This window comes from Podarcis raffonei, chromosome 14 (assembly GCF_027172205.1).
Source record: "Podarcis raffonei isolate rPodRaf1 chromosome 14, rPodRaf1.pri, whole genome shotgun sequence".
In the NCBI taxonomy this organism is placed as follows: Eukaryota; Metazoa; Chordata; class Lepidosauria; order Squamata; family Lacertidae; genus Podarcis; species Podarcis raffonei.
In genome coordinates this window covers 6269152-6296613 of record NC_070615.1, presented here as the reverse complement: position 1 = coordinate 6296613, position 27462 = coordinate 6269152, and the positions used below count along the sequence as shown (strand labels likewise).

Genomic DNA, 27462 nt, shown 5'->3' with positions numbered 1-27462 from the left:
TTCCACTTCTTTGTTGCAATTGGACTTGCAAGAGCTAAGAACATACAGTCGTACCTCGTTTCTGTGCATGCGTGAAGCGCAGTTTAGCACTTCTGCGCATGTGTGAGTGGCAAACCCGGAAGTAACTTGTTCCGGTACTTCCGGGTTTGCTGCAGACATTCGCTGGAATGGATGCTAGACGTGGTGGATGTTCGCGGAGGCATTACCGTAGTAGCTTACTTAAGGCAAGGTGAGATCTAATACGGATTCCTTGGCTCATGCTACTACTAAAATTGCAACATTGTCTTTACTGAATAATACTACTGTGTAACATTTCCCAGTTCTGATTTCTCTACCCTAATTAATCACAAAACTACAAGTTTGTACTGAAATTTAGCATGTTTTGGTTTAAGCAAAACACATTAAAAAAATTATGATTTTCATTTATAACAAATAAACATTTCAGCAAAAAAGGAAACAATTCTTAGATATCAATCTTCGACTTCCCTCCCCCTTTCTGTTGTTCCATAAATTTGTTCTCTTTCTTTCCCCCTGCATATCCCAATTAAGTCTGTTTATTCTTTAAGCAATATGTATATTTTGCTCTACAAGTTTAGCATGGATAGCATTCACCCTGATATGTGTTGCCTCTTCTTTCATGGAATGAAATGTTGATTAAGGTGTTTCCTTTTTAGTGTTACAGTATGCCATGTTGCAAGTTGATGACAAAGTTATAAATTTTTTTGTCTAATGACAAAAAAAAAGCTGAGATTTAGCTCCTGTATGTATTATTGGAGAGGCCAGAAATAGGTTTCATGCAACAGGCTTCAAATCTCCTGAATAAACTACATTTCTCTCCAAGTTTAACTACCAGCAGAGATGGAGAACAAATAAAGAACCTAAGCAAGGAATTTAGTAAGAACACACCATGACTTTTTAACCAGTGGGTGGTATTCAGCTAAGTTTTACTCAGAGTAAACAAACTGCAATTAATGAACATGTCTAAGGTAGAGCCATTAATTTCAGTGAGGCTGCTCAGGATAAAACTCAGTTGAATACCATCCAATGTTTTTATTCAGTTTTAAACAATTTCTCATAGAACAAAAGCACATACATGTACACTGAACAGACAGTGATCAGTCCTTTAAACAATGCAAGAACGGAAAGCTAGGGATTCAGTCCAGTCACACCACTTGGAGCTGTAAGCAAGTCCTGTCAGTCAGTACTTCCTCATGAAAATTCATATAAATACAAAGCCCAAATATCAGACAATTTTCCTTCCAGTTGCTGCTGTTGGGTTGCTTTCTCATATGCAACTAATGTTGAGAAATCTTCTAAGCACTGCACAGTCAGTAGTGGAGAGCATTCTTCCAGGTTTTTGTCACCATCAGTACCATCCAATCTCTGCTTCTCTATCAAGTTCTGGAAGAGGTGGTGGTGGATAATTATTTTTGTTGTATTAAGTGCAATCTGAGATCTGAAGAAGTTACCGTGTTTTTTGCTCTATAAGACTCACTTTTTCCCTCCTAAAAAGTAAGGGGAAATGTGTGTGCATCTTATGGAGCGAATGCAGGCTGCGCAGCTATCCCAGAAGCCAGAACAGCAAGAGGGATTGCTGCTTTCACTGTGCAGCGATCCCTCTTGCTGTTCTGGCTTCTGAGATTCAGAATATTTTTTTCCTTGTTTTCCTCCTCCAAAAACTAGGTGCGTCTTGTGGTCTGGTGCGTCTTATAGAGCGAAAAATACGGTAATTGCACAGACACCAGAATATCCTTACATTGCCACTCCAAATGTCATTCTAAATGCTCATTCAATTCCTCTCATCCACGTAAATCAAAGTTGGTTTTGTCAATTAGAGCGGGTGGCGCTGTGGGTAAAAGCCTCAGTGCCTAGGGCTTGCCGATCGAAAGGTCGGCGGTTCGAATCCCCGCGGCGGGGTGCGCTCCCGTCGTTCGGTCCCAGTGCCTGCCAACCTAGCAGTTCGAAAGCACCCCCGGGTGCAAGTAGATAAATAGGGACCGCTTACTAGCGGGATGGTAAACGGCGTTTCCGTGTGCTGCGCTGGCTCGCCAGATGCAGCTTGTCACGCTGGCCACGTGACCCGGAAGTGTCTGCGGACAACGCTGGCCCCCGGCCTATAGAGTGAGATGAGCGCACAACCCCAGAGTCTGTCAAGACTGGCCCGTACGGGCAGGGGTACCTTTACCTTTTTATAGAAATAACAGATTTTGAAAGATGTGTTGAGGTGAGCAGATATTCCAATAATTCAAGGAGCTCAGCTGCACTAAGGGCCTCAGGATGAAGCAGGGTAGTCTAGAGATACTTGAATTGAACAGGAGGACAAAAGGGTTGCTGGGGTTTTTTGGTATCTTGAGAAAGGAAAGAATTCTCCATGCTGACCCACTGATTGATCACATGTGTTGAGGCCCTTTCACCCCAAAATGTATTGACACTTCTATAAAGTGTTGTAAAGGATTGTATAGCAGTGTGTTTTCTGTGTTGCTGACATGGTAGGTCGGATGACTTTTCCCCTTACATGCATGGATCCAAGAGCATTCAATCCTCAGAGCAGAGTCAAATAAAAGAATCACAGTATAAGGTTGTGCAGGAACAGCATCAGCTGGTGGCAGCCATTGCTACTTTTGAATGCTAAGCAACAAGCAGATCCTGAAGTACATTTTGAAGTCAAGAGAAAGCAAAGCCCTCTGCCAGTTGCATTTTTTTAAGTGAAAATCTTAGAGGAGTTCCTACAAAAACTTGCAAAAGAGATGCACTAGCAATGTCATTGCGGTATATATAGGGAAGAATGTTTGTTTTCAGCAGAGTCACTCTGCTGCAGAAGCTGAGGGGCAGGTTGCTCCATCTGCCTAAATCTGTGGTCAATTAGGCAAGTCTTTCCATACTCAGAGTATAACTCCATCTTTCATCTGGGTGAATGAACCACCAGCCAACTTGTTTGCATTGAGTATTTGTCCTATCCCAGGGGTTTTCAACCTGCGTGCCTCTGTCCCTCTTTCTTTCCTCTCTCTGATGCCCTCTTGCATCTGCCTCCCAAAGGCTTGCGCAGCTGTTTATTGCAGCAGCCCTGGCTATAAGCTCCACAAGTAAATGGTGCCTCTGGGAGGCACCCCTCTTTGGGGCAAGGAGGGGCAGCTCAGAGACCAGGGATGGCAGCAGTAGCTTCCCAGAGGACTCCCAAGGAGAGGCGAGAGGAGAGGAGGCTGAAGGAACACTCCACAAGGGAGGGTGTTTAAAAAGTGGTGAGGGGCTGGTCGCTCTGCATGCAAGGGGTGACATAACTAGGCTCCTGAGCCCCATAGGGGTTCCGCAGGAAGAATGTAGTTGATTAAGGGAGCTGTGGACTCAAAAAGGTTGAAAACCTCTATCCTATCCTATCTGTGTTCTGGACACTCACAGCCTCACATGTGTTTGATGAAGAAAGCTAGATGAGGAGCTTTAACTGGGAGGTGTTACATCACACATGGAGCTACTGTATATTAAAATTATATTATATTACTAAAATTTGTAACTGCTGTTTCATTGCATATCACCTTGAGATGATTGTAAAAGGTGATTACAGGTGAATAATAAAGCACAAAGCGAGATGTATATAATGTTGTATTTTCTTGATATTAAAAATCTGAAGATGTTCCGCTGCCACAGTCCCCCCCCCCCGCATTTTTAATCTTATAAAATGCTAACTTGGCTGTTCTGATTTCATACATATTTAAGCCATGATAACTCAAGCTGCTGAAGATGCCGATTCACAAATATTTCTTTATATCTGTTTCTTGAAAACTGCATGTTGTAGTCAAAACTTTATATTATACTGAAGGATACCAATATTCATTCTGTTGTGCTTAATTTCATTTTTTAATTTTTGTTATACATGTGTGCGCACACCCCCCGTATTTATCCATGTATAAGACAACCCCTGTTTTTTTGAACCCAAAATCAAGAAATCAATATTTTAAACATCAAACAGAACAAGCTTGATATTTTATTAAATATTCAAGTCACTGGCATAGCAACCCCCGCCAGTCTCTGGGGCAGCGAGGTGGTGGTGGTGCATGGGCAGCAGCGGACCATGGCCCACCAACACCCAAGGTCACCCAACACTCGGGTTGTTGAGCTCCCCCCCCAAAAAAAAATTCTGTCGTGTAACAGCAAGCTATTATGCTGCTTTGGAACACACATTTGTAAAAAAAAAGTCTTACTAGCTTTCTAACAAAATGCCTGAAGTAACTGATATTATAGTTTGATGTCTTGTTTACTCTTTTATGTTCTGCTCCAAGAATTGGTATCCTAATTAGAACCCAATAGGGCATGTATTTACAAAATATATTTTTAAAAATGTGGTTCCCATTGAGATCCCAATACGAAATTTTGCAGGTAGCTCCTAGAAATAATCAATAAGCAATACATTTTTGACATTTTTAATCATACTAAATTTTTAAAATCACTTTTTAAAATTTAAAATTTTGTAACTTAACTTTAAAAATTAAAGTAAATCAATCATATGACAGAGATTGGTATTTTTAGTTTTGAAATATCTCAATTCTGGGCTGAGCTTTTGACATTTGTGTGTAGTCAGGCAAGGCCAAAATTGTCATTCTTTTGAATTTTCAAACCCTTATAACTCAAACAGGATGAAATGAAAATTTAAATTTTTAGATTTAAACTTGTTTTGATAATTCAACAAGTGTACAAAATATTAAGAAAATTGGATGACGTGGTAAAAAAATTTGGATCACTTGATATGGAATGACCCAAGCATCTTATTTTCCTCCTACCCTATGTTTGTTTGTTTGTTTGTTTGTTTTAAGAAATGAAGGGCCAACAGTTCTTAAGGTTCATTTATATTTTTTGGAATGGCAAAAATATAATAATTGTAATGACTGGAATTTCTTCTGCTGCTACGAGATACGTTCCATCAATGTATGTCTGTAGGACCTACTTTTATATATATTTAGAATGGCTATATTTGTCTTAGGTGATAATTACATGAAAAATTCAGAGGGCAGTTCCTTTGGTGTCTGTGTTGCTAGGCCATTGTTATTATTATTGGTCTATGAGAACTTATGCTGTCAGGTTGTCTACTGCTGGAGAAGAGTTTCATCTTCTGTATTTATTTTATTTAAAATATTTATTTGTGACTCTCAGATGAGCTAACAAAGAATCACATAAAAATACAGTAACATCCCACAAGTCACAGCATGAAGCTAAAACAGCAGCATAGAAGAACAAAACAAACTTGAAAGGCCTGGGCAAGTAAAAACATTGTAGTGTAATGCTGAAAAGAAAGTGAAGGCTGCACCTGGCAGAACTCTGGGAACTGTGTCACACATGCAGGGTGAAAAGGCCTGTCTTTGGTCCCCTACGCTTTTCTTTTGGATGATGTGGAGGCATGGAGCCAGGAGTTGTTGTATCCTAAAAGTTGAGGTCTGAAGGTGTCTGATATAGCTCCACCTGACTGGAAGGTGCCTTGAGAATCTTATGTATGTTCTCTCCACTTTTTGGGAAAAGCACGAGTTGGGTACAAATATAAGAATTCTTAGGCAGGAAGAGGAAAATTGATGTTTTGTTTGACTGACACCACTGTCTATTCTACGAACAGTGTCTCACAACTGTTTTCGCCTTAAAAGGAACTGCCGCATGCTGCACTTGTTTGTTTGCTATTTTGAATTCAGGCATCGTATTAGTCGCCTGAATGATTAAGGGATACTGCAGTGGGAGTGTTTATTAGCATTCTAATACTTTACAATTACATTGCTAATACAATTAAAGCATTGTGGCTTTGAAGTTAATTACTTGGGCACTGATTGATGCACATATATGTCTCCTTCCAAAAATTGCTTCCAAAAGTGAATGTAATGCCCTGGGAATGATGTTGGATCTAACCAGAAAATCTCAACCTTAATGGTTATATAAATGCTTATGAAAATATTTTATAGAATTACTCAACACACACAGAGAGAAAAGGAACTAGCCTCACAGTTGCCAAACAATCTCCCACTAGTTATGTCAGAAATTTTGTTACCTTTACGTGAACTAGTGTTTTAAATAAATATTTGCCAGCTTATATAGCTGGCCTCCCCAGGTAGCTTAAACTGGTAAGCAGAAGAGCTTATTTATTGCAATTATATCCCATCTTTCCCCCCAAAAAGCACATGATTCACCCCTCCTCAATCCCTACAACCACCCTGTGAGGTAGGTTAAGAGGCTGTGATTGGCCCAAGGTCACCCAGTGAGCTTCATGACTGAGTGGGGATTTGAACTCTGATCTCCCAGGTCCTGGTCTGAATCTCTTACCCCAACACCACACTGGCTCCCTAGAGTACTTCTGCCATGGGGCAGCTTTTAAATTAAGTAGGTAAATAAATAGGGGAAAGCAAAATGTCACTTAGAGAAGGATCTGAAATATTTCCCTTGAAGCATAAATTTGTTTTTTTCTGGATTGTTTAATTTTATATTTTAATGTGTTGTAAACCGCTTTGAGATGTTTTCCTTAAAATATAAAGCAGAATAGAAATGAAATGAAAAATAGAAAAAAACTTTATTGCAAAAATAGACATTCCATTGTGGCGACCACAACCAAGGCATAGCTGTCAACCTTTCCCTTTTCTTGCGAGGAATCCTATTCGGAATAAGGGAATTTCCCTTTAAAGAAGGGAAAAGTTGACAGCTATGAACCAAGGTTTAAGATCCATTTGGTCTGAGTTTCTAACACTGCCAAGGAGCATTGCGATATCAGTAAATTTGACAGCCAGGTTAAGAGAGCTGGCATGAAGTGGAGCACCAACAAAAGGTAGGGCCTTTTTAGATGCTGAAAAAGCATTTGACAATGTCTCCTGGGACTTTATCTTTAAGGTTTTGGAATATATGGGTTGTGGAGACACTTTTATAAAAGGAGTTAAGTTAATATATACTGATCAATCAGCAAAATTGATAGTAAATAATGTATTGACAGAGAATTGTAAAATAACTAAAAGAACTAGATAAAGTTGCCCGCCGTCACCTTTATTGTTTACAACAGTTTTAGAAGTTTTGGTGCAAAGAATAAGATGTAATCAAGAAATTAAAGGAATAAGGGTGGGGCAGAGACTATAAATTAAAAGATTTTGCAGATGACGTGGTGGTATCTGTAAAGGAACCAATAGAGTCAATCCCAAAAGCACTGGAAGAGATAAAAATATATATGGAGAAACAGCAGGTCTTAAAATTAATAAAGATAAAAACAAACTCCTGGTAAAAAATATGAATGTTGAGAGTAAAAATACATTACAAAGTTTCTCAGGCTTAAAGATTGAAAAGAATATTAAATATCTGGGTGTGTGGTTAGTAGCATTGCTTAAGAATGTATATAGTTTACAGAAGAATCCCTGCTTACGCGGGGTTACTGTTCCAAACTGCCTCATGCCTCATGCCTTCTGTTCCCAGCCTAGCCCCCTTTCGGCACTGACCAGTGTTAAAAACCCAGATATATCATCTAATCGCCAAATGGCACCTTAAACCTAGGTTACGGTTGCCACAGTGGAATGTCCAGGGCCTTCCCCCAACCCAAGAGGTTTGTTGTTGCTATTCATTTCATTTCTGTACCACTTTATATTTAAAATTACAAATCCTAAAGCAGTTTGCAACATATTAAAACATCAAATAAAACAATCCAGAATAAAACAAATTCAAGCTTCAAGGAAAATATTTCAGGTCTTTCTCTAAGTGACATTTGTTTTCCCCTGGCACCAACCTGGCATCCAGAGATCTCGATGTGGTTGCAGTTGGACCTGTGCCAGACACAAAATGTGCCTGGTTAATTTCTAGCACTGACACTGAAAATGGTGTGCGTGTTGACCGCTCATGAGTGGGGAGGGGCCTGTATGTCAGAAAATGCATGTGAGGTGGTTCTTCTGATCACATAGCTGTGTTAAAAGTCTGTAGGAGGGTTAAGTTTTATTACAAACTAGTGCACTATAGAGTTGGAAACAGAATTAGGTTTGCTAGAGAATCATTTTTAAAGAAGGTGACAGTTGAAAACTGGACTAGTGCAAGTGCTGCTAATTAGACATGGAGGTGGGTGTAATCACAAAATAGTACAATTTCCTAACATTTGAGTGACCAAATGTAATATCTGTAATCAAATGGGGATGATAACTGCATTAAAATGTCCGCCTCCCTCTCCCTCTTTCAGATATTACTGTATTAATAAACAAGTAGTAATTGGTACCTCACCAAGTGTAAGTTGAGTTTTTTTGTTTTGTCTGCATAATGATACTTAACTTTCATATGGATTGTAATTCCTATATTTTTATCAGTTAGTATTACCATCACTTGAGGTTTAAACATTTACAAAGTAATATGTGTGGTATAGTATTATTATTTTTACTTTTCTTGGAAAACGTAGGATTTTGAGCCTGTGAACTCCCCTTGAATAAGGGGATGACGCCATTAAAAAATTCTATTTGTTGCTGTCTCCATCTGCTTGCAGGGAACAACTGCACCCAAGCGTCTTGGATGATATAGAAGAACTCCATGAAACAGAATAAGCAAGTAAGAGATTCCCCCCTAATGTAGAGGCAATGGAACTGAAAGATGTAGCATGGCATCTAACCAGACTTCCCTGGGAGAAAAGAATGGAAAGTCGTATTTTAGATCAGATGCTGTGACCCATTTTTTTTAAAAAAATATTTTTGCTAGTGCTGTCCATGAAGCTGCTGCTCAGGATATAGCTAAAGCCAAAGTCAAGAATAATTTTTTTAAAGTGCCAGCAACCCATGGAACAAGGACTTTAGATTACCTTTTCACTGGCAAAATCTTCCCCTCTCCACAATCGTGGAGGGAGTTTCTAAAGCAGTTTGTGATGGTACATGGTAGTGAGCTATTCAATGAAAATTTTTAAAACTCCACTAATCAGGTTAAAGTCTCCTGCAAGAACCTAAGCAGGTCTTTGGATCCTACCCAAAGTAAACTCTGTTTCATGCTTCTACTTTAGATCTAGCAAAGAGGGAATATGAGTAAAACAAATACCTACTATTATACCCTTAGACTTTCTTATAGTGATTGCTGGCCTTCCAGGGCACTGTATCATTGCAGTGTATAAATTTTACCACCCAAATCAATTGTGCTTTATATTAATTGTCTGCTTTTCACTTGATAAAAGGATTTTTGGGAGATGGACGCTAGGAAGAAAGTTTGCCTGCTGATATATATGTTAATTTTGTTTAGCTGCTGTTGGACTTTAAGATGACATGCAAGCATAAGGATTATTTTATGCTAGAACTGTGCGTTTCTGCAGATTTAGAAACTTATAAAATGTCACTTAGGTAATATTACTCTTGAGTTTTAGGTTTCCTGTTACTTATTTATGCTTGAACTTACAAACAAGTACTGTGCCTGCCCAGTGAAATGCAGTGTTTCTAAATATTAATTTGTAGCATACACTCTTTATAATGTAATTTAAATAATATGGGGAAAAATAGAAGACTATATATGCTGTACATTTCTTGCTGATCTACTTATTTAATATTTAATGAAATTGTGTCACTTTTTATGGGTCATTGGTCATTTTGATTGACTTACACAGCCCTTGGAAAACCTAATTTAATTCCTGTTGAAGAGAGAGTGAGGAAGGGGCTTGGATCTACTACAACTTTAAGCTGCAGCCAGATGGGGAATAGGAAACCTGTTATGGGCATTTTCTCAATAACTTTGTGTCTGCATTCTAATATAGTAAAATATTGTTCAACCATCGAATGCTGCTAGTTGTAGAGAGAATTGTAGACATGTGATTTGGGCCAGTTCCTCCTGCCCCTTCTCAGTTTCTGAGCTGACTTGCTAGAGCATGAGGTGCAATAAAAAGATTCTTTAAAGTTTTTTTGGGCAATCCTTTGTTACCATGTAAACTAATCTCAGCAGAGCATAGCAGATGTAAAAAAGTAAAGGTAAAGGGACCCCTGACCATTAGGTCCAGTCGTGACTGACTCTGGGGTTGCGGCGCTCATCTCGCTTTATTGGCCGAGGGAGCCAGTGTACAGCTTCTGGGTCATGTGGCCAGCATGACTAAGCCACTTCTGGCGAACCAGAGCAGCGCACGGAAACGCCGTTTTCCTTCCCGCCGGAGCGGGACCTATTAATCTACTTGCACTATGACGTGCTTTCGAACTGCTAGGTTGGCAAATGTACCTAAGTACTAAAATTCCCAATGAAAGTATATAGGAAAAATGAATTACTTTGAAATACTGTCATCTTTGTTAATGATGAATATATGATGCTTAAACAGGGTTTTCCTCAGAGTATTGTCTCCACATTCTGACTTATTGTGCCATCAGTTGGCAGATGGTGGGGGTGAGACTACCTACCTAAGTTGAGCCACCACCCTGCAAAAACTGCAGCCCTGGGTGTAGATTGGCCTCTCATTCCAACTCAGATCTGCTTTGGGTGCATTGTTTGTCAGTAGGGGCTTGTTCTGAAAGATGAGTTCTCTAGCTTTCTACTCCCAGGGCATACCAGAGGGCTGAAAATTACTGAAGCCACCAGTCACAGAATGGCAGTACAGGATTAGGGCCAGCAATATAATGGTAGCAGATAGAAGTGACTATTGGCACAATCAGCAAGATAGTTACTGTCGTTGGTAGGGCCTTCTCTGTGGTGATCCCCTGGCTGTTGAACTCCTTCCATTGGAGGTTTCATTGTGTCTCTTTGCAAGTGTTCACTTTGCAAGTGTCAAAGACATTTGGGTGAGAGGCGTCACTGAGACTTCTATTTTATCTTCACTGCAGATCGGTTATGTCTTATTTTAATGACTGAATATTGTGGTTTGAGTTGGGTGTAAGTTAATGCTTATGAAATTGTCTTGATATTAAACAAACACACACACACACCTCACATATTCAAATGGGTAGACAGACACACATTCAAACAGCCTCCCTGCTCTTCTGTTGATAAGTAGATGGGTGAGGTAGAGTTCCACCTGAAAGTTGGCTGCAGCCACTGATGGTACCTGAACTATAGTTCCAGAAATGCTTATCTGAGGCATCTGTTGGAGACTAATTTCCACTAAAGGGGAAACACTAAAAATGATGGGCTTTGCAGGCTGGAATGTGTGTGTATAGAGATCCATACTCTAATGTTCAGGGTGGAACTCACTTTGTCTTTGGGAAAAGAAGGTGCTTGTAGGAGCATCAGGTCTCTTGAGTTTGTTTCCTTGTGTTGGTGAGAGGAATGTGGGATTTGGACTGGCCAAGATTTATGAGTTGCTTGGGAATATAGGAAAGACTATATCATATCAGCTTGGACTGCCAGTTTTGGTTGAGTCAGTAGGCCAAATTTAGTTTTTCATCACTGAATCAGCTTAAGGTGGTAGCAACTAGGAGCATGTATTTTACTACAGTTGTCCCTCACTTCTGGAATGCTAAGGAAGTCTTAATCTCAGCCAAGTTTTCACAAAGGTTGCAAAGCTTAAATTTCACCTGGCATTTATTTAATTCAGTAGTATGGCGTGTTCAGTTAATTGTTAGTTGAAGTGGCATGGGAGGGGAGTAGTTAGTATACTTGCATCCTATCAGTCTCTCGAGCTAGGCAGTATTTGTATGCTGGGTCCTGATTGTATTCATTTATAGTTGTTTCCCCCACAAACATCTAATGAGGAAAGAGAGAAACCAGTGTAATTCTTACTCACTCTGCTCCATGGAGGAAATAAGCCATAGCTGTCAACGTTTCCCTTTTTTAAAGGGAAATTCCCTTATTCCGAATAGGATTCCTTGCAAGAAAAGGGAAAAGTTGACAGCTATGAAGTAAGCTGTTGCTTCTCCCCTTTCCCATTTATTTTGTGCTGGAAGCAGCAATGAGGTATGGCTGGCAACTTGTGGGAACAAATTTACTTGTTCTTCAAGAGAGAATGGGAAGGAAAGAAGACATGGCTTCTGTCCCTTGAGTTCATAGAATCATATAATGGTAGAGTTGGAAGGGATCCTGAGGGTCATCTAGTCCAGCCCCCTGCAATGCAGGAATCTCAGCTAAAGCATCCACGACAGATGGCTATCCAACCTCTGCTTAGAAACCTCCAAGGAAGGAGAGTCAACAGATTCCCGACAGAGACTGTTCCACTGTCGAACAGCTCTTACTGTCAGAAAGTTTTTCTAAATGTTTAGTCGGAATCTCCTTTCTTGTAACTTGAAGCCATTGGTTTGAGTCCTACTCTCCAGAGCAAGAAAAAACAAGCTTGCTCCGTCTTCCATGTGACAGCCCTTAAGATACTCATTGGGCTTCTGCAGATTTTGCCAGCAATGCCTCACCACTGCTGTTGCTCCCTCTTATTCAAAACTTAACAGGAAAGGAGGGAGGCAAACCCTCTTACACACCCACCACCCAGAAGTAAAGAAGGGGCGTATTTTCTCTCTTCCAACTGTATATTTGTCAGAAGGAACAGCAGTAATCTGTTGCTTGTACCTTCTGCGAAAGCCCACTTCAAGGCCACAAACAGGGCATGAAGGCAGCAAGCCTCCCCTGATGTGTGCCATTAGTTGGCTTGTGCCTCGGAATCTATAGGCTCCATTTTTTGCAAATAGCTATTGATAGAAATAAGAACACCATGCATTGTTTAATTGGATTAAGCTGCCAGCCTGATATGTGTTACAGAGACCTGGCTGGATGTAACTGAATTGACAAATGACTGCTTACACCTAAGATCTACCTACACCTACCTACGCCTAAGATCTAGTGTTGAATGACAGTACGCCTCTGAATAGAAGTTGTTGGGAATCCTGAGTGGGAAGAATACTATGGCACTCTGATTTTGCCCATAGACATCTGGTGGTCACTGGGAGAACAGAGTGTGGGACTTAAATAGTTATTTGACCTAATATAGTAGGCTTTTCCTCTTATAGGTGGTTTTGGCCCCAATGGGACCCTCATGCAACAAACGCCTAGGTTTTGAAGATAATGGAACAGTTTCAGTTTCAGGGACAGTCAGGTTTTGAACGGAAATGTATGTGCCTCATACTTGTATCCAGTGTACTACTAGCCTGTGACCTCGTTGAGCTTGTAGATGTGATTTTTTTACACTAACTGCTGTGCTTTAGATGTATTATGATTAGTGCTGTTTTGTGTGATTTTCACGATTTGTTCCACACACTCCATTTCTTATTTGCCTTGTCAGTTTTACCTCCAGATTTCAATATTGCATTAGGATATTCACTCTTGCCTTTCTCCACTGCTTTTCCAGGACCCCAACCAGGAATTGGTCCCAACATGGACCTGTTCAGGACTCGGTTCACACCTGGTTACAGGACTGAATAAACTTTGTTCATCCTGTTGAATGACTTTTACTGGGAGAAGGACAGTAAAGGGAGTATGAACCTATTGCTTCTACAATAACTTTCAGCAACTTTTGAAGCTATCAGCCATGGTATCTATACCACAGAGTTGTATTGGATGGTTGTCCCTCGGTTCCCTGAGTGTTAACTGCTACAGGGTCAGACCTGTCTCGAATGCTGCATAACATCTATATGAAGCCTTTGAGAGCAGTTACTGGGAGATTTGGAGCTCTGTTTCTCTGTTACAGCTTAGTCAGGTGGGGCTGTGCAAGTCCTGGGCCAGTGTCTGGATACAGTGGTGGGCTGGAGGAAGGAGGCCTTGTTGGTCTTGGATCCAGGAAGTGGGTAATTTGCCTGTACTAGATCCTGTTACAGTTCCTTTGAAGGAGCAGGCATGTAGTTTGAGGGTACTCCTTGATCCAATGCTGCTACTGGAGGCTGGAGTAGCCAGGAGTGCCTTTTACCAGCTTTGGCTGATGCACCAGCTATAAACTTTCCTGGACAGGAATAGCCATGCCACTGAGATCATGGTGAGCCACAGAGACCCATGTGGTGGTAACATATAGACTGGATTACTGTAATGCAGTGTTCCCCAACCTTGGGCCTTCAGCTGTTTTTGGACTACAATTCCCATCATCCTTGACCACTAGCCTTGCTAGTGAGGGATGATGGGAATTGTAGTCCAAAAACAGCTGGAGGCCCAAGGTTGGGGAACACTGCTGTAATGTACTGCATCTGGGGCTGTCCTTAAGGTTGTGTTGGAAGCTGATGCTGGTGCTGGTGCATAAGGCCAGAGCTGGATTCCTGAATGAAACTATGTACTGCAAGCGTATTATACCACTTCTGAAAAGAACTGCCTGTCAATTTGCTACTGGGCCAGGATTCTCATTAATGAAACAAGTAGGTACATCACCTCCCCAATAGCATATTTAACTAATCTTGAAATACCAAAACATGGAAGAGCTTTCACTCTGGCTCGTTGCCAGCCATCCAGGAGGGCTGTTTTAGGAAGACACCTTATGAGGAGACAAAATGCCCCTACAGCTCTGGGCACATAGAAACAATTGAACATGTTTTTCTGCACTGCCAGTATTACACAAACATACGTGCTAGGTTTATCCTGTCAATAATACACAAATTTCCAGGACACACAGGGCAATTCTATATCTCTTTACTGCTCCAAGATTTAAATCCTGATATAACATATTCAGTTGCCAGATATAGTGCTGCTATGATTGACATACGTCATAGGAGGTCTAAAATTCAAGGTTTGATTTACATGTTTTATGTGTTTTTATCTTATGCCGGTCTACTGTAATTGAGAGAATGAGTACTGTCTACTTCTGCAGTTGCCTTATTGCCTATCTAGAATGTTTTCTTTATGTATGGAGGTGCTCTTACCTTATGCTGGTCTAAGACCGCAATAAAGTTTTGGATTGGGCCAGAATTTATGACATGTTGATGACTTACAAAACCCTAAACCGCTTGGTTCTATGCTATCTGAGAGAATGCTTCCTCCCATTATAGATCTGCAGGTGAGGCCCTTCTAGTTATCCTATCATCCCAGACTACTGGTCATTCTGACTAGAGCTGCTGAGAGTTGGGAGTCCAAAATATCTAGGGCAGGGGTTCTCGAACTTTCTATCCCCAGAACTCACTTGAGGCAGCTGAAAATTACGGAGGCTCACCAGTCAGAAATGGTGGTGCAGGAGCAGAGCCAGTCACAAAATTGTGGCAGATGTAAGCACAGTTACTGACAGCACTTTCTACTGATATCTAATCCATATTTGGAAATTGCTAAATTCTTTGCCACAGTGTTTTCCTTGAGGCAATGAGTTCTATGGCTCATCTTTTCTTGAGCTAAGTACAGACACCTGCCCTTTTTGGTGCATTCCGGCATCTCTTTAGCGTTGCTGTTGGAACGGCACTAGTAACCTCGCGTTGGATGCAACGGGCGGCATGGTCCTGAGATTGTGGCAGCTCTGCGATTGGGTGACGGAAAATTGTCTGTCCCCAAAAGGTGGGAGTTCCTGCACCTCTTTTTCTAGAAAAAAAGCACTGCCTGGAGGTGTGGTGATTCAGCCTCCCCATTTTAGGCAGGAGGTTCTAAGTGGAGAAGTGGTTTCTTTCATCACTTCTTCCTGATCCTTTTTACATTCATTTCTTTCCTCTCTTATCCTATTAATTTCTATTGCCAGTTTATTATTTAATAGTAACCTTTTCTCTCACTTTTCAACACCTCTCGCCCTTTCTTTCCTCACTTCAACCCCCCCCTTCTTCTGTTTCCTGGCCACTTTTACTCAGCATGCAGAGAGTTGCTAGTGCTTTCATTGATCCAACCAAAAGGCGCTGGCAAGACTGGGGAGCATGACAGGCAAATGGGTGACAGGAGAGGCAGATTGCAGCCCTGAGACCCACTGTTTGAGCATCGCTCTAGAGGCCACCAGAATCTCCATCCCTCAGCAGGGAAGCTGGGTCTCTACTCCACCTAGCAAGAGGAGTGGTGTGTGCCTTAAACCTGCATAACAAAAGCAAGAGTAAAGCCACCTGAATCTTATCATTTGCTGAATGGAGTGCAGTCCTTTACTCTGCAATGCCAGCTGAGAGGTGGCCGGGGCTTATGCCTTGCAGGCAGGAAATGGCCATTTACTTTGCAGTAAAGCAGGGGTTGGCAAGGTTTATCTTGCCTGGGCTGGATCGGTCCCGCGGAGATCCCTCTGTGGGCCAGATTGCGTGCAGACGTGATTTCCGGCGCCACGGAAGCGAGTCCCCATGCTGCGCTGTGCCGGTTTAGCGCAGCAAGTGGGCAACTCGGTTCAGGGGCAGCTCGTGGGCCGGTCAAATTACCTCTGGGGGCTGCTTCTGGCCCATGGGCCTTAGCTTGGTGACCCCTGCAGTAAAGGCTTTACTTTGCAGTGAAGTGCTGCTGCCTGCCTAGTGGGGAGGGTCTGCACGGCCAGCTGGGCAGTACACTCTTGTGTAAAAAATATGAAACCTTTATCGCAGTCTGGAGTTCCTACTGGTAAGGGACAAAGTATCAATATTTCGCCTACCCCTAATGCTCTGGAAATCTTGGTCCAAACAGCTGTCCGGCTGGGGCAATGGGAAAATTTGATTCTCAATTCCAAAGTCTGCGTGGACTATTTCAAAATCAATTAAATATATGGTGGAGCATATTTAGCACATGGATTTTGAAATAACTCTTTGTAGTTGCAGATCTATTTGGATGTGCTGAGGTTTTTCACTGTAAAGAAGCAGATTATAATATAACATAAATAGAAGTAATAAGAGATTTTTATCAGTTGCTTCGGAATGTTGTCATTAGAGAAATATATTATGTGAAAAGAGTTGTAAAACAGATAATATGTAGGCCTCATTGCAGGAAATGTAAACAATTCTTTTAAAAAATTAAGGAGCGCAATTGTTCCTGTAGTTGTCTTATGTTATAGGTAGGATTTTGAATTTTGATGCTGAAACTTTGTAAAACTGACACGAATTGTTTATTTCCTACTGTATTCCATTGCTGCTGTTGTGCTGATCACAAACCTTGAAAGTGTGGGGGAGAGGACTGTTATTATGTAGACTATTTTATTACTAGGCTGTCTGTCAGCATGCTTTTTATTATGTTTTGTCAGGTTTATTTATTATGTTTTGAGAGGTATATATCCCTTAGAACATCCCAATTTCTTGCCAAGGCTTTACAAATTTGTGCAATAAAACATAAAGGGGGAATGGGAAATGATTTACCTACTAAAAGTCAGGGAGTAGAAATGTAAACCACTATTAGTAGCAGTATTCTTATTACTATTTTTATGTGTGTAACGGCTATTCTCTAAACACAATAAACCGAACTGACTATGTTTTGTCGTTGATGTTCTGTAATATGTTTTTAATGTTGTACATCGCCTTGGGATCTTTCAATAAAGGGCGGTATATACATTGAATTAATAATAATAATTTTAAGTCAGGTTTTTAAAAGGATTCAATAATTTTACATTCTGTCTTTTAAAAAGTTGATTCTTGTCTGGTCTAGCTTGAATTCATTCTGCTTAAGCAATATTGTTCTAAAGCTGCTGGAAACATTGTGAGCGGCTGGTGTAGAATTCCACTGGAACATTACAACTTCCATCTACATCTCTTATTAAATAACCACACTAATGATGGCTGTGGAAGCTGTCCCTCGCATCACACACAAGTATTGTACGGCAGATAACAAAAATAGGGGCTATTGCTATGCACCATTTGCTTTTCCTCTGCTGCTGGTTGTTTCATGCAAGGTTGTTCATAAATCAGTCCATATTTCACACAACCCACATACCTTGATAAAAGCCTGCCAAATATATATGCATTGGTGGCCTGTCTTTCCCCACTTCCAGAACTTAAATAGTCATTATGTTGTATGAAGCCTTTGAGGAAGTAGGCAGATAGAAACCACTTTTGACTGTTAGAAGGATGGGTAATAGTCATTATAGAGATGGGAGCTTATTGCTCTTTGTGGTGTCTGAAGTGTAGGTGGGTTCAAGAATAACCTGAGACCAAGATTAAGCTCAGAAAGTCTTATTTAAACACCAGGAACAAGAATGACAAATGGGGGCACACAACCTAGTATATGTACCTTAACCCAGCCTAGGCAACATGACCCCCCCATAGGTTGTCTTGTTCTGTAACTAGCGAATCACAACACTGGTCCTTTCGCAGCAGGGGATTGGCTGCCTGTCAGCTACCAAGAATCACATTGGAGAGTTTTAGAATCCTTCCTGTCTTTTGTTAAGCAGCTGAAGCTCCAGGAGGCAATAAGACCTAGACCTGCAATGGTATACACACAGCATGGATTTGGCTTACAAAGCCTGAATACCAGACCCTCCATGTGTGTCTATTTTCCAGGGATGTTTCTGATTTAGAGAAGACGTCCCAGTTTCTGATTTGATCCCAGAAGGTTCCGCTTTTCCTTAGGACATCCCTATTTTCATCGCAGAAATGTTGGAGGGTATGGCATGCTACCCCTGAGCCAAGAAGAGAAGTAACTATACAACCTTTAGAAGGCATCTGAAGGCAGCCCTATATAGGGAAGTTTTTAAATGTTTAATGTTTTATTATGTTTTCGTATGTGTTGAAAGCTGCCCAGAGTGGCTGGGGCAACCAGTCAGGTAGTCAGGATATATATATATAAAATCATCATCATCATCATCATCATCATCATTGATGCCTATGACCTGCAGGAACACCCACTAGCAGCTATGGAATGCCTGAAAGGGCTCAATGCAACCTCCTAGTTTAATGCCCTGTTCTTGGTGGTAGGGTCTGTTCACAAGCTATCCATATTTGAGTGTTCATTATTATACTTATGTATGTTCCCCTAATAAATATTATTATATATAGAAGAATTAATCTGACTCATTGTTAGTTATTTGTTCTGTATTTTAGGTTTTTATAGTTTTATGCTGTTTAATCATTTTAGTATACACTGCCTTGATTTTGTTATGAGTTGACAATTCATGAATATTTTTATAAATAAAATAGTAAAATAAAAATACTGCTAGATTTTGTAAAAAGTCTGTTTCCAGATTATGCTAAATCTTGATATTTTCATGAGTCAGTTTTCTACTTTCTGGGTACTGGGCAAGCAAATATATTTTTGTTTTGTGTTTGTTGTGGTGGTGGTGGTTGTGTTATTTCTTCTCTTGTCTGAGGAAGAAAAAGGTTATATATGCCAAGAGATTACTTTTGTCTTTGTCAGTGCCAGCCACCACACTTCCTCAGTTCCTGGATCAAGTACAGCAAAATTAATACAGCACTGTCAGCTGCAAGATGTGACAAAGTTGTAGAGTTTTTCTGCTCTGGCAAGAGGGTTGGGAAATCACACCCTTGTGCCATGCAGATGATTTACAGCTGTACTGTGGCTGTACCTTATGGCATTACATTATAGCTGCCAATTAACAATAAATATGACTTCGCTTTTCAGCAGGTGATACTGTAAAGACCTTCCTTGAAAGCAGACATTCTTAGTTTGAAATTTCTCTTTCAACCTGCCTTGCTCATTTTAGGCCAATCTTAAATGAGCGTTAACATGAATATTTTGTCCTTTGGCTATGCTATTAACCCATGAGCCAACTATTTGACATATATGCAAGCTGAGAGGGAAAGAAATGAACAACAATTAACTTTTCTTTCTCTTAAAAAAAAGTTGCTTATTTTTCATGGTACAGAAGATACATTTTGAGAAAACACATGTTACAACAGGCAGCAAACAACTTGTCCTGATAAAATTAGACTTTTGCCACACTGTGTAATAAAGTTTTGTTAGATTAGTCTAAAATATCACACCACATTTTCCCATGAGTGTTGGGTGGATTCCTGCCACAGTCTGAATACAATTGATGTATTTAATAAACATTTGCCATAGGGATTGTGTTTGTTCTTTGCTGCTCTGACCTGACATGTTAATTTCTCAGCCAATGCTATTGACCATACTCTGGTGTGCCTAGAATAGATGTTAAGACCAGTTTTCCAATATCTGGCTATCTCCATATGGGCAGCTGTCAATAGAAAGACTAAGTGGTCACTGTTAGGTTAATCTTGAATGGGTTGGGTCAGTGCTTTTTTTCTGGGGTCCCGCAGGGGTATGCATACCCCTAAACATTTTGTGAATCTTTGTACTTTTGTCCATTTATTGTATTTATTTTTCCTGAGTTGAACTATAAAATGGTGATTTTCTTGAGTCAAAATGAGAGTACCCCTAAACATTTTTGTAGGAAAAAAGCAGTGGGTGGGATCATAAGCCCAAGTAGTGTTAGTGCATACATTTCAATTGTTTTGTTATATATCAACCTTATTTCTTTGAAGACAGCACTCCAGAAGGGTTTAATGATGTTACAAAACCACCACATATGGAAATATGTACCTTTGACTGTGCATCCCCTCCAATACCTTACATATCTGGGATAGCATCACTGGTTTATAGTGCCATTTATGCAAAAGTGTTCATAAGGATTCCCTGATTTTTGCAGAAAACGATTTCAGCAGGCTCTTGGACCACAAAGACATCCATTTTTCATTTCGTATTTTGACTTCTAGGTCCATCTCCCACGTCATTTTTGTGTACAAAAGATTGCCATATTCTAGGTTTATTAAAGCTTTATAAATTGAGGAAGCTATGCCATTAGAGAAAGGAGAGAGGAGCGAGGTTAACAAAGATGTGTTCTGTTGCTGTTAGGTTCCTGTTTGCCTAAGTGGAAATATCTGGATTTAACAGGAATCTTAACAGCTGATTGAAATGGTACCATGACCATTTAAGGTTTGGCATGTCAGCTATGAATTGTTCTTTTCATAGAGGAATACCATTTGCAAAAAAAGGTATTTTAGTGTATAAAAGTCTGCCATCTGTTCCCAGCCATTCAATCTAAGCATTGTCCTGCTTTTTTAAAAGATAGTTGGAAGTGAAGAGGAATAAGGGGAGATATCAGAGAAGCCAATTTTTTAATTTCTGTTTTCCAAACATTCGGTGTGGTGTGGAGGAAAGGGTTTGCAATGGTATGGGTTTCAGTGAGTAAAGAGGGCAGAAAAGGACATGCTCTGTATACTGGATCTGAAATGTCTATACAGTAGTACCTCTGCATGCGAACGGGATCCGTTCCGGAGCCCCGTTCGCATCCAGAAGCGAACCCAACCCACATCTATGCGTGCGCGGGTTGCGATTCGCTGCTTTTGCTGATGCACGTGACGTTATTTTGACCGTCTGCGCATGCGCGAGTGGCGAAACCTGGAAGTAACGCACTCCGTTACTTCCGGGTCGCCGCAGCGTGCAACCTGGAAATACTTATCCCGAAGCTACTTCAACCCGAGGTATGACTGTATCTAGCCGTGGTTTACCCTTTTGTCTGTGGATCAGTGATATCAAATGCTTTAATTGGAAGGCATTGTAATAAGTTTGGAGGTGTGGGATTCTGAACCCGCCACTTTAAACACGGATACATATAATTCAGGAGCCTGGTTGCACTTTTTGTCCTTTGTGTATGAACTTTTTTACTGAGCCCTGCCATATTTTAAATTGTTGGGGTGTAATCCTACTCGGCAGCACTTGAAAAAGAAAGACTGCCCTGGAATCTTCGGATAAAGGGCAGTATATAAATTGAATAGATAACTTGAACAGCATCATCATCATCATCAGATAACTTTCTTTACAGAAGCTATGAGTCCTGACCATGATAAATGTAGGTCTTTTCAAGATCTAAGTTCTTGTCATAGCTGTAAAAGAAATGATGTGAAGTTTGTTTTTTAAAGTTGACAGATTTTTAGTTATCTGCAGTTCCATATATTTTATTACCTTGCTGCAGATTTAAAAACCTGTCTGTTTTTGCATGATTAAATGGTCAGAGGGAGAAATACCCATATACATTCTTTTTTATTTGGATTCATTGATTTTTGAATCCAGTCACTTTACCATAATTGCTTAGTTCTTTCATTAATACAGGCATTGCAGCTTTTGGATTAGATAGCATAATTGCTCTATCATTTGCAAAAAGGCTTATTTTATGCATTTCCTTTTTTTTTTACTTGCAACAACTACCTTTAATCACTAAAAGCAAACTCCTTAGTGGAGGACTGAAAGGTAAGCAATAGAAAAATCAGTGTGGATCTAGGAATTACTGTCAGCTTAACTTGTGTTCATGGTAAATTGGTGAAAAGTGCTATCCGAAGCTAAATATATATAAATAGCACCTTTCTGAGGAGAAACCAGCATAGCTTTTACAAATGGAAGATTAGCCATTTTCCTAGCTTTTAGAATTCTTCAACAGCATTGGCATATAGGTAGAGAAGATTGGTAAATATTATACACTTGGACTCCAAAAAAGAATAGAAATAAATAGACCATTTTCACATGTAAGAATGTGGTATCAGGCTCTGTATTGAGACTGGTGCCACCTAATATTCATGAGTAAGTGGGGTTCATGCTGGACAGTGAGACAGTCAACTTTGAAGATGCTGCCAAATAATTCAGGTTGGAAAGCATTTAGAAAAGAGAATCTCCAACCTGGTCTAATAGTCATGAGAATAGCATGTTAGATTCATTGTGTATATAATGTAAAGCAAATCTGAGTTTCCAGCCTGTCCACCCTTAGAAAGAAGATGCTGAAATAGATAAACTATCGTTCAGTTTAACCTCCTGCACATGAGTGTACACATTTGTCTAACTTGATTTTGTATAAACCTGACTATTGGGCCAATGCTAAGTGGGTTTGTATAGAATTTAAAGCTATTTATATGCCATTAATAGTCCGGGAATGCCATTGTCATACTATACTGAGGTACTGTGTTGTAGTGGTGTCTGAGATTCCATAAAATGAACAGTGGGTACAACATAGGTGTTATATGCATTAATAAGAATAAGAATAATAAATGAAATCATATTTAGGGGAAAAAATAGCATAAACCTGTTTAATGCAAAAAGCTTTGCCCCAATCACTTACTAAAGTTTCTCAAGGTACCTTAGTAGCTATTAGGTAAGAGGATCACATGATTTCAAAACAAATGGATAGAAGAGAAGGAAGCAAAGGACTGGTTAGGCATTTGTAACTGTCTGGTCCAAAATTGGGTGCTTTATAATTTGTTCTTGAACTATTTGGAGATTAGGAAAATTAAACCAGCAAAGCTCACTGAGAACAGCAAACTTTGTGGATAGTTAGACTATAGACCTGAGTTAGGGAATATGGTGCCATTCAGATGTTACTGAACTACAACTCCCATTACCCCTTACTGTTGGCCATGCTGCCTGGGGATGAATGGAGCTGAAGTCCAACCTCATATAGAGAGCCACAAGTTCCCCACCTAGAATAATGCCTACAAACTGGGTGAGTGCATAAGAGAATGGCAGGTATAAGGCAATGCATACTGTGGGGGAAATAATTTTCCCTCTCCCTCCCTCCCTGCATAAACACATACCCTCTAACATTTCTCAAATGAAAATAGGGATGTCCTATTCAGTGATGGTGATGATGATAATACTAATTATATTTTTTAATATGTATCCTGATTACCTTACTGGTTGCCTCAGCCACTCTGGGCAGCTTTCAACACATATAAAAATATAATAAAACATTAAACATTTAAAAACTTCCCCATATAGGGCTGCCTTCAGATGCCTTCTAAAGGTTGTTTAGTTACTTATCTTCTTGGCTCAGGGGTCACATACGATACTCTCCAACATTTCTCTGAATAGGGATGTCCTAAGGAAAAACGGGACATTCTGGGATCAAATCAGAAAATGGGATGATTTCTGTAATTCCAGAACTAATCGGTAAACGTGTGTTTGTGTGTGTGTGTGTACACACACACACACACACACACACACAGAGAGAGCCAGAGTCAGAGAGAGAGACAGAGGTGGTGATGCGTCTAACTTGACATGAAATAACCAGGAGAAAGACTTTAGGGCAGAAATGTCAGTACAGCATGTGTAGTAATGAAAAAGGCAGGCGGTAAGGAGGAATGAACGATGAGAGAAAAGACTGAGCCTTTATGAATCTGGTGTGTCTATATTTACAATGCTGTGGGTGGCTTTGGTTCTCTGTAGAAGAGGATATCTAATAAGTGAAATAATTGCATACCATATCCAGTGCAACTCAGACACCACATTTTTCCGTGTAAGACAATGGTTTTAGCTAAAAAAAAATATTATTCAAAAATTGGGGGTCGTCTTATACACAGATGTTGAATGCACAGGGGTTAAAAAAAACCAACACACTGTTGCTTGCCAGCCAGCCCAAAAAACTGGGATAATTTAACTCACGCAGCAAGCAGGCACGCACACTCTGTGGAGCCCTACAGCAAACCCAGAAGAGCAACCAAGCTGACGCGAAGTGAGCAACGAAAGAAGGAAGGCAAACCCACTAACACACACCCAATCCCAGTGCTCTCACACTCCGTTGCTTGCAAGCCCTCTGAGCCCAGAGAGGGGAAAGAGACACCACAAAGCCAACAACCAATGGGGTGGGATGGATGGGCTCCCCTGGTATGGTAAAGCACGTCTGAGCTTAGTCTCACCAGCCCAAGAACAAGTAGATCTTGGAATTAGATCTTGGAGCCCACACAAACAAGCTGCACACGCTGCGCAGAAATGTTTTGTGGTTAAGGGGTGCTAGCCCCAGTTAAATCAGCTTGCAAACGTCCAAGGATTAAACCCAAACCAGCACCCATGCCCCTAATTCATTCACTCACCCAGCCACCCCAAAAACGACAGTCACTCTCCATACAGCACATGAAAGATTCACCAATCACTGACCCCACCAGACCCTCAGCTGCACACTCCTTCCTGGGGAGCCTGGAAATAACATGGAGGTGTCTGCTGTTTAAGTTCCCGTCCTCAGTGTGCTGCCTCGAGCCAGCTCCCACTGCTCAGGTTGATTGAAGGCTAGGATGCTAGCAAAGGGGAGGGAATGTGAGGTTGAGCAGGTAGGGAAGTCCCCAGCTGCAAGGTTGTGAAGTCTGCAACAACAGGCGATGATCCAAGCAGAGCCAAAGTAAACCAATTAAGAAAATAAACTGAGTAGCTAAATCCAAAATGTTGATTTCTCAATTTTGGGTTGAAAGAAATAGGGATCATCTTATACATGGGGATGTCTTATACACGGAAAAATACGTTAATTGCGTACCAAATGCACACCATATTACAGAAGAGCAGTCTTTTAAAAGAGAGAGAGAGAGAAATGGGACTGGGGTACACCAAAGATACTAGTAGGAAGAAAGTACTGTATGTATGAAAAGGTGATTTAGTATCTCTTAAAGACAAGATCTTAGAAGCATTTACTGGGGGGAAAAACGTTAGGTAATGAGGTACAGGCAGCCCCCCCATTTATGCACGTGCAGTATGTGTGTGAGTGTATATACATGCATTGCACCGAACCTGGAAACAACATAAATATGTCACTAAATTGTCACTAAAAGGGTGGAATGGTGGCAGAGTGTTTGTCGTTTTTTTCCAGTGTGTTGCAATTATACTCAATTTCACTGATGCACGTGGTGCCTCGGAATGTAACCCCTGCGTAAACGGGGGGCTGCCTGTACCTTGTCATACAAGCATATCATGAAAATACGAATGAATTGCTTTACACGGTTGTGATAACCACTAGCATAAATGGTTTTTAATAAAGATTGGATAAATAAATGTGTGTAAGGTGGTGGTAATGAAGCAGTACAAAGCCTATTAACGATGACGGCCAGAATTCCAACTGGGTAAAGTGGATGTCTATTTCTTGATTACAAACGCTGTGAATAAAGAGGATGGGAATTGGTATCACACCCTGTTTCTCTTGGGTGTACTTCTGATCAATACTCAAAGATAGAAAAAAATCTCTTAGCTTTCTATCTTAACAAGCATAGAATCATAGAATTGTATAATTTGAATTGGAAGGGACACCTGTTCTAACCCCCTGCAACATCTGTGACAGGTGACCATCCAACCTCTGCTTAAAATCCTCCAGTGAAGGAGAGTCCACCACCTGCAGGGGAGTCCATTCCACTATTGAACAGTTCTTACCATCAAAAAGTTCTTCCTGGTGTTTAGTCGGAATCTCCTTTCTTAAAGCTTGAATCCTACCTTCCAGAGCAAGAGAAAAATAATAATAATAATAATAAAAATAAATTTTATTTATATCCCGCCCTCCCCAGCCGAAGCCAGGCTCAGGGCGGCTAACAACAACAAGCTTGCTCTGTCTTCCATGTGATAGAATGATGGTATACATCTAATTTTCCCCAATCTTTGCATTATATTATATAGCCTGTGCTCTTTCTTTCTACTGTTAGGTATGGGAGAACGAACAGGTGCTGCATCTTGGGGAGCAAGTGGTCAATCAAGTCCTTCATATGAACCTACAAGGGTAAGAGTATAATTTGACTACAGTTGATTATAGGCAGAAGTATGGCTAACAAAAGAGCATTTATTGTATATGCATACGGTCTGTGGTTCAGAGGTGGTACCTAGAACTAATCTATCAGCAGACAAGAAAACATTAGTAGGCAATCTTCCTGCCCATACCTGTATCTTGCAGGATTGCTTGAGTGGTGAATTGATGAACATCTTTGCACAAATTAATTATTAATTGCATTTTAAAAGAATTTCTTTAAAGAAAATGATTATTTATAATCAGTAATGGAAACCAATCCAGATATGCAGGAGATCTAGGCTCGCCCCTCCCCGCAGTTACCTGAGTAAAATCTGTTCATGGAACAGCTTGCCACTTTCTGCAAAATATCCAGGTACCCAGGCAGTCACCACCCGTCTTTACATTACAGTTACAGACATTTTAAAAAGTGGCAGATCCTGTTCATGGATCTCCTGTAATGTATTTAAGATACAATAAAACTATAAAGTTTTTAACAATAGTAGCCTTTGTTAATTCCAGTTATTTTAAATATAATACAGTGTGAACATAATGCTCTACAGAATCAGTAATATAGTATGCACATTTAAAATAGTTTAATAAATGTTAAATAAAAGATCACAGTTGTTTACTTAAGGGGAAATGATTACCTTTTTACTTTGAGTTAGGATACGTCAGGAGGGCAGAGGTGGGGAGCCTCTGGATATGAAGATGTTGTTTTAGCCCAATTCCTAACAACCCTGGCCACCATGGCGAGTGGTCAGGAATGATGGGAGTTTTAGCTTAGCAGCATATGGAGTGGCACAGGTTCTCCACCACTCCTGTAGAGCAGGAGTGGGCAACCTAAGGCCCAGGGGCCAGATCCGGCCCAGTCGCCTTCTCAATCCGGCCTGCGGACGGTCCAGGAATCAGCGTGTTTTTACATGAGTAGAATGTGTGCTTTTATTTAAAATGCATCTCTGGGTTATTTGTGGGGCATAGGAATTCATTCTTTTCTTTTTCAAAATATAGTCCGGCCCACCACACGGTCTGAGGGATGGTGGACCGGCCCATGGCTGAAAAAGGTTGCTGACCCCTGCTGTAGAGTGTCCTCTATACATCAGTGAGACCAAGAGATAAAATTGCACCAGTGGTTGAATTAGAGAGAGCTTTGCATTCCAGGCGTAGGCAAAAATTGCAAACGCAAGGGGCGTCATATCTGACATAGGCACATCTTTTTCTTGCTTTTGTCATATTGGGCAAGACACAGTTTGAGATGCTGGCTTTGCATTGGTAAGATACAAGAGATTTCCCCCTGC

The 27462-nt window shown here is 40.6% G+C and overlaps 1 protein-coding gene across 6 annotated transcripts in view; it reads left to right on the top strand.

Moving 5' to 3' along the window:
• The window catches only part of TCF12 (transcription factor 12), a 140044-nt gene that overhangs the window by 18346 nt on the left and 94236 nt on the right, over window positions 1–27462 (top strand). For all 6 annotated transcript variants that reach the window (XM_053365392.1, XM_053365391.1, XM_053365390.1 and 3 more), the window contains exon 4: window positions 26088–26161. In XM_053365392.1, the coding sequence (XP_053221367.1) occupies window positions 26088–26161 (74 nt within the window). The remainder of the gene's footprint in view (window positions 1–26087; window positions 26162–27462) is intronic.